Source organism: Poromitra crassiceps (assembly GCF_964638095.1).
Source record: "Poromitra crassiceps genome assembly, chromosome: 5".
Lineage (NCBI taxonomy): Eukaryota > Metazoa > Chordata > Actinopteri > Beryciformes > Melamphaidae > Poromitra > Poromitra crassiceps.
Window position 1 is genome coordinate 53,246,296 of NC_139642.1, and position 12,500 is coordinate 53,258,795.

Below are 12,500 nucleotides of genomic sequence, written 5' to 3' on the forward strand. Positions count from 1 at the left end.
TTGAGTTTGCATATCGGATCATGAAAAATAGTTGATATATCAAATTGATATCAAACACTTTGGAGGAGATGTGGCGAGCCTGACAGTTTAATATCACCAGTGTTGCCTGAAATCATTTAAAATCAAATTCTGCTACTTATTACAATTAGAATTGATCTGTGTTTTGTAATACAAATTGCACAGTTGTGCGTACATCCAGTGAAATGACGCCCTGGTGAAATTGAGGCCACAGAGACCTCGCGGCGCAGAAATGATGTTAATCTGTAATGGAGAACATCTGTCGTGGTGTTTTAGATGATAGTGATCCTTGGCTGAACCTAGCAATCTGCTGGAGGATGGATCAAGCAGAGGCTGCGTTCAAATACTCTCAACGTGTGACCTTGTTACCTTCCCTTAACCCCCCTCTGTAATCTTTTAGCTGTATACCGGTACATAAAAAAATAAAATGTAAATGATCAAGCGAAAATTCACAATAGCTGCGACCACATATGCAAATTTCTGAAGTGCAGGATGGCTGGGGCAGCCCACCCTACTCTGCCTCTGCCACCCTGCATTTCTAACACCCCCCCCCCCCCCCCCCCCCACACACACACACACACACACACACACACACACACACACACGCACAAACAAACACACACTGCCCTCTTTTAGCCAATTGGACACAAACACACATCCTTACACACACACACACACACTTGACCTCAGTGCCAAATTGCCTGCCTCCTAGGCCGAAAATTGTGGCCACCAAAGGGTGGTGAACTTTTTGTGGACAGCCTGACCGAGCGAGCGAACGTCCTAGAGCTGTTGGTCGCCGCTAAAAAGAGCTACTTTATAAAACATTCAACACGACGTATATCTGAGCTTTTTGTGACTGGAACGTACTTGTGGAGAGGTTGAGAAGAGGTTATGTTAGGTAAGCGCGGAAATGACTGACATTGAGACTACGACTTAAAAAATTCAGCGTCAGCTTCAACACAGTCTCCTATACAATAACGCGGTACCTTTTTGTTTGCAAGGGAACGAACCCGGACCTTACGATTTCCTCCAAATACCATAGGACAAATTCCATCAGAAACTGTCCATCAGTCGCACATCATACGTTTGTTTTCAGTCTGAAGAGCATTAGTTTGAATGTAAAGCCGTCATAGTGGCACGGGGCTGCTGGGTTAAGCCTGGGAATCCGGGTTCATGGTATTGTCGGATGGATCTGGGCCAACATTGTTCAGAACATATCTGAGAGGATGGAGAGAGATAACAGCGGGGGCTTACAGTTTAGAGGTTTATTGAGGGGACGGCAGGGTCTCTAGTGTCCCGGGGACAACAGGCTCCTTAAAGGGGATAGGAGAGGGGGTTAGCGCTAGGGTCAGTTAGAAGTAGGCTATGTTGGAGACTGGTAAGTTGAGTTTAGTTAAGTTATCCTTTATTTATCCCCGTGGGGAAATTCATCCTCTGCATTTGACTTATCCTCTACTAGGAACCTTCCTAGAACTAGGAGCAGTGGGCAGCCACAGTGCAGCGCCCGGGGACCAACTCCAGTTCTTTTGCCATTGCCTTGGTCAGGGGCACTGACAGGAGTCTTAACCCTAACATACATGTCTTTGATGGTGGGAGGAAACCGGAGCACCCGGAGAAAACCAACACGAACAGGGGGTGAACATGCAAACTCCACACAGAAAGGACCTGGGACGGACCGGGGTTCGAACCCGGGACCTTCTTGCTGTGAGGCAACAGTGTTAACCACTGAGCCACCGTGCGGTCCCAAGAGAGTGGTAGAGAGAGAGAGAGAGAGAGAAGTTGGGGTTCCATCCAAATGTATTGCAAATTGTAGCCGAATTATCTGAAAATCGTTAACTCATTCTCTGCCATCGGTGTCCATTAACTTTATTTAAGAGACAACGCTTCCCCGCCATTGCCGTAAAGGAACGTCGATAAGTCTTTTCACCGTCATGTGATAGCTGGCTGTCTTACTCACCTTGTAAAATAATACAGCACATCTAGAGTTGTACAGAAGTCTAACAAATGCATGAAGCAGAGAAAAGCAACAGTCTCCCGTCAGAAAAGCTCCATAACACAGCTCCATGGCACTGCTCAAACGCTGCTCCGGCACGGGCACGGACTCCATTACTGTGCCGTCAACAAGTCACTTGTCCTCAGGAATTAGTAATCCAGTTCCTAAACTCTCACTCACTCTAAATTTCAGCCGGTAGATTTGCTCCTGACCTCCAGACATACCCTAACCCTAACCCTATTTACAAGTGTATTTCGGGGATGCTGACATGTAACTGATTCGTATCAAGCTTTCGCCATGTTTTACGGTTGGCGTGCCGGTAAGCAAGGCTACATAAAACTGCACGTTTTTGGTACATTTTGTTTGGTAGCACCAGAGTTTGGTTAACCAAGACAAGACAAGATTCACTTAATCTGTTTCCACTGGACTTAGTCGTATTTACCTTTTATCGATAGACCAACTTTTCCACCTCCCCCAAGCGTAAAAAAAACCTTAAAGTCCCTGGAAACCAAAATCCACAAAAACGTTCTAACTATGTTATTTAGGGTCTTATGTTAGTAACTGTCTGCCTCAGAAATTATTATACATTACTTTCAACCCAAAGCCTTAAAATCGACACTTTTCTACAAGATTCTACAAAGTACTTCCTCATTGAAGAGAGCAGTGCGTGAGGTGCTAAAATGCAGGAGCTTATGACGTCATAAGCTCTATATAACCTTTGTACACGCGCGCAACTCGCCCTACTGTGTGTGTGTGTGTGTGTGTGTGTGTGTGTGTGTGTGTGTGTGTGTGAGTAACTTCCAGTGTTGGGAACGTTACTTTAAAAAAGTAATTAGTTATAGTTACTCACTACTTGTTCCAAAAAGTAACTGAGTTAGTAACTGAATTACTCTATAATAAAAGTAACTAGTTACCAGTGAAAGTAACTATTTGCGTTATCTCCACCTTGAAAATGCCAAATTTTTATGGATTGCTGCAAACCTGAGGGTACCCTCACGGGCCCCTCGGGCCGACCAAAACGGGCCGAGGCCGGGCTTGTTTTTTATTTATTTTTAATTAATAGGTCCGGGGTCGGGCCGTTTCAATAATTCAATTAAATAATGTTGTATTAGCGTACTCGCTTGATTTTACACAGCGGAGCACAGTCAGACAAAGAGGAGGAGTGCACAGACACTCCCATAGCCACACACAGACCCTGTCCGTCCATGTACAGCGAGCGGACAGCTCCCGAACACAGAGAGAGAGAGAGAGTCAGAGAGACAGACAGAGAGAGGCTGCGCAGGACGGCCGTGCGGCGACGCAGCACGCGGAACAGAGAGGGAGAGAGATGTGTCATTATATCGTAATATTGGCTTCGGGCCTCGCAACGGGCTGGATCGGGCACGGGTCTGCATGTCACGGGCCGGGGAGGGCTCGGGCCGAAATTTCAGCCCCGCGCAGCTCTCTACTCCGGACTCGCCGTTTCTGCTGCTTCCTCGAATCTGTTTGGTGTGTCTGTGTGTGTGTGTGTGTGTGTGTCGCCCGTGTCCTGACTCCTGGCTCGTGTGTAACACTGGCTCCGATTGGCTACCATGAAACACATGATTCTGCCTTAGCCAATAATAATCGTTTATCTCGTTATAACCCACCCGGTCTCCTCACTTGACAACACTAGTGTAGGCTACGGGTAGTTTACTCAATCATTTCATAGTAACGCACCGCATTTAGCGTTCAGTAACGATAACGGCGTTGTAACGACGGAAACAGTAATTAGTTAGATTACCCCGTTACTGAAAAAATAACGGCGTTACCTAACGCCGTTCTTTTAAACGGCGTTATTCCAAACACTGGTAACTTCGCGTCACCAGGCTGTGTCGAGCGCTATGCTGTTCTCTCTCTCTCTCTCTCTCTCTCTCTCTCTCTCACTAGTCCCGAGAGAGAGAGAGAGAGAGAGAGAGGAGAGAGAGAGGAGAGGAGAGAGAGAGAGAGAGAGAGAGAGAGAGAGAGAGAGAGAGAGAGCACACAGAGTGGGAGACAGACACGCTGTGAGGGCAAAGAACGGACAGAGATCTCTTCCTCTCAGAGCCGCGGAGCAACGCGCGAACACACACACACACACACACACACACACACACACACACACACACGGTGTGTGCACTCATCTCTCTTTCTTTCTTTCTCCGTTTCCCTCCCCCCCTCTCTCTCGCGCTCTCCGAGAGACAGAAATTTCCCTGCTGTAGACTGGACACGCCCACACAGTCCGCGGGAGAAAGTACACTCTAAAAAATAATGAAATCTCATGAGTTTTGCCATGGCTGTCAAACCTAAATTTATATAATTTGCGACGTTCATCATCGTTCAAATTCGGCTGGTGGCTTATTAACATAGGATCCTGTGATGTGATGAACTCAAAATGCTAAATAATAAAGAAATATTTCTGGTTTCCAGGGACTTTAATTAAAAAAATTTATTTTCAGCGTTTAATACGCAAATAGAAAATGTGCATAAGTGGATGGAAACCCACGTAGTGAGAGAGAGAATATTCATAGGTTGCGTGTTGGTGAATGCTTGTGTGTGTGTGTGTGTGTGTGTGTGTGTGTGTGTGTGTGTGTGTGTGTGTGTCTTGTGGTTTTACCACGGGACGGGCTGCAGCAGATTAGCCAGCAGTGGTACGTCTGGTTATGGGCTCGCCCCGACAGAGTTCTTAGGGCCGTCCGCCATCTGTACGCCATGACCTCCTTTCTCCCCCTGCTCGCCTACAACGCCAAGCAGGTCACACGAGAGGCACACACACACAGACACACACACACACACACACACACACACACACACACACAGATATGGATCAACACACAGTCGACAGAGACACAAAGCATAGATAGAGGGGGAGATGTGTCTTTATGTGCATATTATTGTGCTGAGAAATGTGAAGATGACACATGCAGACACAATAGAGAGGCAAAGTGAACGTCACTTCCTGCTTCAGCACTGTACCAGAGATTTTCATCCGCCATTTATTTTCCCATAGACATTTCGTAAAATGCTTATAAAAAATAGTTTTATTTGGTCAAACCAAACGGTTCAGCTATATTTAGAGTGGGGAGAGACCATAGAACATTTCACTCTGACTAAAACTAAAAAAAGAAAATATTGAAAAAATATTTTCTTTAAATCAGCAATTTTTCTTAACGTTTTGGTCTGAGTGAAATGTTATGCGGTCTCTCCTGTTTCTAAATATACCTGAACCGTTCGGTTTGAACAAGTAAAACTATTTTTATAAGGATTTTACGAAATGCCTATTGGAAAATAAATGGCGGATGAAAATCTCTTGTACAGTGCTGAAGCAGGAAGTGACGTTCACTTTGCCTCTCTATTGAGAGTATGAGTGCAGTAAGATACTGCACATCTGCTGCTCTTGATTGCTTGTTGTAGTATTGTCAGGAAGTAGACAGTCACAGAAAAATACAAATATAAGATACAACTGTATGCTCATTGAGTATTGAAAACACACACACACACACACACACACACACACACACACTTTTGCGTGAGGCAGATTGATTGGATCGCTTTCACCCAGCATGCAGATTATAGTGTCAGGTCATCAGGAGTGTAGAGCCAGGTCAAACCAGTGCCGTCTGTTAGAGAGAGCGAGAGAGAGAGAGAGAGAGAGAGAGAGAGAGAGAGAGAGAGACACACACACACAGAGAGAATTATTGGCACCCTGTAGACTGGGAGAGAGATACAATGTGAAATAATCACACACAGACACACACACACACACACACAATCCCATACAGCTGAACACTGATACACTCGAGTAAATGCATCTACACTGAGACACACACACGCACCCCCGTGCAGCGCACGCTCACACACACACACGCTCACTCTCTCTCCCTCTCTCTCTCTCTCACACACACACACACACACACACACACACACACACACATGCGCGCACGCCCCCCCCCCCCCCCCCCCCCCCCACACACACACACACACACACACACACAGAGTGGAGATGTATTTGCAGGCTCTCATCACAGCTGAGGAGCTGCCTATTCATCTGCACATAAGAGGACAAAGCCAGTGCACTGCACTCAGAGAATTGCAGTCGCGCAATTTACCACTTTTAAGCAGCAGTGGAGGGCACACTCACACACACACACACACGCATATACACACGCACATACACACACACACACGCATATACACACACACGCACATACACACACACACACACACACACACACACACGCACATACACACAAACACACGCATATACACACACACACACATACATACACACACACTAACACTTTCATCAGAACTCTGTCACACACACACACATGAGCGCGCCCACACATGCACACACATGCGCTCTCTCGCACGCGCACACACACACACACACACACACACACACACACACGCACACACACACGCACACATGCACACAGACACAGACACACTGTGCTGGTTCTTTCTCTCTCTGGGTCTTTGAACTGTTCAATGAGGGCTCTTTTCAAGTGAATAGCCCCTCTGATTCATCCCCATGTTTTGTGTGCGTCTGTGTGTGTGTGTGTGTGTGTGTGTGTGTGTGTGTGTGTGTGTGTGTGTGTGTGTGTGTGTGTGTGTGTGTGTGTGTGCACGCACACACCATGTGTTTGTGTGTGACCTCTTCATCTTGTGTCTGTGTGTGGGCCCCAGCAGAGGGGCGAGAGGGATCTGTCTTTCATGTGCCTGGCTCTCACAGGCCTGAGGGAAGCTTTCCAGCACCTTGCTCCTCCAGCGCTCTTACATCAGCACCTTGGACAGAGGCCCACCTCCACCCCAGGGCTCCAGTGCAACGGCCCCTACAAGTGTTTCTCTGACGCCATTATTCCAAAAGGTCACTGGATAATGGTAACGGGTTAGGTTCTGATTGGAATTGACTTGACTAAATGGATTACATGTGCAGAGGACCGCCCGCCCCGCTCGGATTCTTCTGATTGCTGTTTATTTGTTTTCCGTTTGTTTCAAGTTAAAGCGTTTTCAGTTATGCATGCCATTTAGTGGATGCTTTTATCTGAAGTGCCTCACAGTGCCAAGAGAAGAGACTTTTAGTGTGGGAGGCCACCGAGGAATATGAGTCCCTTACACTGGAATCCTTTGCCATTCTCTCCCCCGTGAGCTAAAAAGAACCATTTACAAATAAAGTAAAAGGTTTCTTGGTTTGTTTGTTTGTTTTTCCCGGACAAAAAAATTCTAATTCAACCTCGTCTGTCCACCCACTAATCCACTATTTTGATCCACTGTTGAATTTCAGTGTTGTAGTAGAACTAGGTCTCCCTCTAGTGGCAGACATTTGTAACTGGCCTCTCAATAATGGTCACAGCTGTGTGTGAGAATCACATTCATAAACAAAGATGTTCTGTTATGGATTCACCCCATGACATGATGTTCAATAATAGATCTGAAGACATGACGTTACTAGGACTACAAAAAGAGGATGCCACCTTCTGAGACAGGAGCTTTTTTTCTAAAGTTAAGAACTACAAACGAGTGACTGATCCTCTCTCCTTTTCCTCTCTTCCACCCCCAAACCCCCCCCCCCCCCCCCCCCGCATTCTCTTCCTCCCGCCCTCCCTCCCTCTGTTATCCCAATCCAGGTGATCATTTACCAGGGCGGCCAGGTATTCAGCCTAGCCAACCACCTCAATGGCCGGGTGGGCTTCGTAGCCACCATGCCTAGCACAAGTGCCTCCATCTTCATCAACAACACTCAGCTGTCAGACACAGGGACCTACCAGTGCCTGGTCAACAACCTCCCGGACAGAGGGGGGCGCAACATCGGCGTCATCGGGCTCACCGTGTTGGGTAACTGACCAATAACCAACCACGCAACACTAGGGCTGCACGATATGAGGAAAAGCTGCGATGTGCGATAACACTGTTCAATATTGCGATGACGATATGACCTGCGATAAATAAATAAAATGCTATAAAAAAAATATATTAATGGGTAGGGGTGCTCCGATCCGGTTAAGCCACGATCCGATCCGATTCCGATTCCTGGGGTCACGATCCGATTCCAGAATCGATTCTCGATTCCAACGATTCTCGATTCCAGAATCTAGAATCGATTCTCAATTATGTAGTTTTATATTGCAATAACACACAAAGGTAAATCTAAGACAAAAAATGACAAATGTATTAATGCTGAACTTCAAATTCAACTTCTGAAGTATTACAGTGAGGGCCTAAATTCATTTTGCAATACGAGTGTGTTCATTTAAGCATACGTATCAGTAAGTGGCACGGGATTCTCAAAGCCTGTGTTGAGGGTCATACGAACAAAAATGCACTCTTGAAGCTAAAAAAAATCCAAAACCAACAAGTTAATTATTTACATTTCTACACATGAGATTACTTTTAGCTTTAGTCATAACGATTATTGAAAGATATTCCATATTCCAGACTGAAATGTTATAACAGAAGTGGAGTATTGGCCAGAATGACATGAACATTTGGACACTTATTCAGCCGGTATCTTGCATGTTGCGTTCATGTGCACTGTAAAAAAAAAAAAAAAAACTTTTTTTTTTGCGATAACACGTGACTTTTGCGATGTGTTCATCGCGCATTTTCATATCGCGATGACGATGAAAATACGATAAATCGTGCAGCCCTACGCAACACCACCGAGTCAGGAAGCAACTGTGAAGTAACCGTTAATAACGAGCAAAATGCCATTGTGAAGGCCTACATGTGTGGGAGCAAAACTCATGTCACCAGTTGCATGTTTAGTTATTCTGACGGTTACAAAGGATTTAACGAAAAGATTATCTGAACATACACTGAATGTGCCAAATATTATGGACATCTTACTTATAGGTTCATCCCCTGCATTTGACCCAGCATCCTCTACTAGGAACCTTCCTAGAACTAGGAGCAGTGGGCAGCCACAGTGCAGCGCCCGGGGACCAACTCCAGTTCTATTGCCAGTGCCTTGGTCAGAGGCACTGACAGGAGTATTAACCCTGGCATACATGTCTTTGATGGATGGAGGAAACACAGGGAGAACTTGCAAACTCCACACAGAAACGGCCTGGGAAAGGACCGGGGTTCGAACCCGGGAAACTTCTTGCTGTGAGGCAACAGTACTAACCACTGAGCCACTGTACTGGATCCAGATGATAGATCTAATGTTCTGCCTGGATTCAGGTCATCAGTGTACTTGTGTTATTTAAGTTAAAATTGCAACATTTCTTAATGTAAAAATGCACCTTTTATCTTTCAGTCTAAAGAGAAAAGCATCCCATTCTCTGTACATTCTACTGGGATCCATACGTTTCTGACCCCACCCCCTCTCTCTGACTCCACCCCCTCTCTCTGACCCCCCCCCCCCCCCCTCTCTCCCTCCCTCTGACTCCACCCCCTCTCTTCCTCTCTCTGACCCCACCCCCCCCCCCCCCTCTCTTCCTCCCTCTGACTCCACCCCCTCTCTCCCTCTCTCTGACCCCACCCCCTCTCTCCCTCTGTGCAGTCCCGCCCTCGGCACCAGCGTGCGGGATCCAGGGCGCGCTGGATGTGGGCAGTGACGTCATGCTGATGTGCAGCTCGGACGAAGGCACCCCCACGCCGTCCTACTCTTGGGAGAAGCTGGACGCGCTGCCCAAGCTGCCGCCCAACGCCATGCAAGGTACTAGAAACAGGCTGGCCGTCGGAGTGCCCTTTTGCCCCGCCTTCGCTGGTAAATCTTACACACATGTCGCGTTGCCAGACTCAAGCAACAACCCCCCCCCAACATCACCGCCACCCCCCCATCTGCCAGGCCCCAAGACCCCCCCCACTGATCCTGCAGAGGGGTGGATGGATGATGTGTGAGGTGCTAGGTGTGAGTCAAACCCTGTGGTGTGTGTGTGTGTGTGTGTGTGTGTGTGTGTGTGTGGGGGGGGGGGGGGGGATGCTTTTGTGGTGTTTTTCTTTCTCATGCTGCACACCAACTGTGCCCCAGTTTTCCCGTCCAATCCTAACACTTGCTCTCCTTCTGAGAAGTGGACTGGTGTCATCAATCTGGTCTGTGACCTTCACACTGGTTCAGCTTCTCTCAGATGGATCAGGATGTCATGGGACAGGTGTGTGTGGACTCGGGGGCGGGGCTGCAGTTGGTCTTCACAGCAGTTGGTGCAGAGCGTTGGTGTAGTGGCCTCTCCTCTCTTCCCCAGCTGTGCCATCAACACAGTGGAAGGATCATGTCCAGTCACCTGCTCTACCTCCACACTACTGGTCAACATATAAGGCTACTACAGAAGGAGACAGGCATCTTCACCCACCAGTCAACTGCAGACAGTGCAATAAAACGATACACCTGTCACTCCTGCTCGTGTCTCTCTGTGTGTGTAGTTTGACACAGACACCTGTCACTCCTGCTCGTGTCTCTCTGTGTGTGTAGTTTGACACAGACACCTGTCACTCCTGCTCATGTCTCTCTGTGTGTAGTTTAACACAGACACCTGTCACTCCTGCTCGTGTCTCTCTGTGTGTGTAGTTTGACACAGACACCTGTCACTCCTGCTCGTGTCTCTCTGTGTGTGTAGTTTGACACAGACACCTGTCACTCCTGCTCGTGTCTCTCTGTGTGTGTAGTTTGACACAGACACCTGTCACTCCTGCTCGTGTCTCTCTGTGTGTGTAGTTTGACACAGACACCTGTCACTCCTGCTCGTGTCTCTCTGTGTGTGTAGTTTGACACAGACACCTGTCACTCCTGCTCGTGTCTCTCTGTGTGTGTAGTTTGACACAGACACCTGTCACTCCTGCTCGTGTCTCTCTCTGTGTGTAGTTTGACACAGACACCTGTCACTCCTGCTCGTGTCTCACTCTGTGTGTAGTTTGACACAGACACCTGTCACTCCTGCTCGTGTCTCTCTGTGTGTGTAGTTTGACACAGACACCTGTCACTCCTGCTCGTGTCTCTCTCTGTGTGTAGTTTGACACAGACATCTGTCACTCCTGCTCGTGTCTCTCTGTGTGTAGTTTGACACAGACACCTGTCACTCCTGCTCGTGTCTCTCTGTGTGTGTAGTTTGACACAGACACCTGTCACTCCTGCTCGTGTCTCTCTGTGTGTAATTTGACACAGACACCTGTCACTCCTGCTCGTGTCTCTCTGTGTGTGTAGTTTGACACAGACACCTGTCACTCCTGCTCGTGTCTCTCTGTGTGTGTAGTTTGACACAGACACCTGTCACTCCTGCTCGTGTCTCTCTGTGTGTGTAGTTTGACACAGACACCTGTCACTCCTGCTCGTGCCTCTCTGTGGGTGTAGTTTGACACAGACACCTGTCACTCCTGCTCGTGTCTCTCTCTGTGTGTAGTTTGACACAGACACCTGTCACTCCTGCTCGTGTCTCTCTCTGTGTGTAGTTTGACACAGACACCTGTCACTCCTGCTCGTGTCTCTCTGTGTGTGTAGTTTGACACAGACACCTGTCACTCCTGCTCGTGTCTCTCTCTGTGTGTAGTTTGACACAGACACCTGTCACTCCTGCTCGTGTCTCTCTGTGGGTGTAGTTTGACACAGACACCTGTCACTCCTGCTCGTGTCTCTCTGTGTGTGTAGTTTGACACAGACACCTGTCACTCCTGCTCGTGTCTCTCTGTGTGTGTAGTTTGACACAGACACCTGTCACTCCTGCTCGTGTCTCTCTGTGTGTGTAGTTTGACACAGACACCTGTCACTCCTGCTCGTGCCTCTCTGTGGGTGTAGTTTGACACAGACACCTGTCACTCCTGCTCGTGTCTCTCTGTGTGTGTAGTTTGACACAGACACCTGTCACTCCTGCTCGTGTCTCTCTGTGTGTGTAGTTTGACACAGACACCTGTCACTCCTGCTCGTGTCTCTCTGTGTGTGTAGTTTGACACAGACACCTGTCACTCCTGCTCGTGTCTCTCTCTGTGTGTAGTTTGACACAGACACCTGTCACTCCTGCTCATGTCTCTCTGTGTGTGTGTAGTTTGACACAGACACCTGTCACTCCTGCTCGTGTCTCTCTGTGTGTGTGTAGTTTGACACAGACACCTGTCACTCCTGCTCGTGTCTCTCTGTGTGTAGTTTGACACAGACACCTGTCACTCCTGCTCGTGTCTCTCTCTGTGTGTAGTTTGACACAGACACCTGTCACTCCTGCTCGTGTCTCTCTGTGTGTGTAGTTTGACACAGACACCTGTCACTCCTGCTCGTGTCTCTCTGTGTGTGTAGTTTGACACAGACACCTGTCACTCCTACTCGTGTCTCTCTGTGTGTGTAGTTCGACACAGACACCTGTCACTCCTGCTCGTCTCTCTCTGTGTGTGTAGTTTGACACAGACACCTGTCACTCCTGCTCGTGTCTCTCTGTGTGTGTAGTTTGACACAGACACCTGTCACTCCTACTCGTGTCTCTCTGTGTGTGTAGTTCGACACAGACACCTGTCACTCCTGCTCGTCTCTCTCTGTGTGTGTAGTTTGACACAGACACCTGTCACT

At 47.9% G+C, this 12,500-nt stretch overlaps 1 protein-coding gene across 1 annotated transcript in view; it reads left to right on the top strand.

The window, feature by feature from the left end:
* igsf11 (immunoglobulin superfamily member 11) overlaps positions 1 to 12,500 on the top strand; it is a gene marked incomplete at both ends in the record, with an annotated part of 150,521 nt that overhangs the window by 129,390 nt on the left and 8,631 nt on the right. Inside the window, 2 exons of the mRNA XM_083637126.1 lie at positions 7,639 to 7,846; positions 9,516 to 9,722. Of these exons, the coding sequence (XP_083493252.1) occupies positions 7,639 to 7,846; positions 9,516 to 9,722 (415 nt within the window). The remainder of the gene's footprint in view (positions 1 to 7,638; positions 7,847 to 9,515; positions 9,723 to 12,500) is intronic.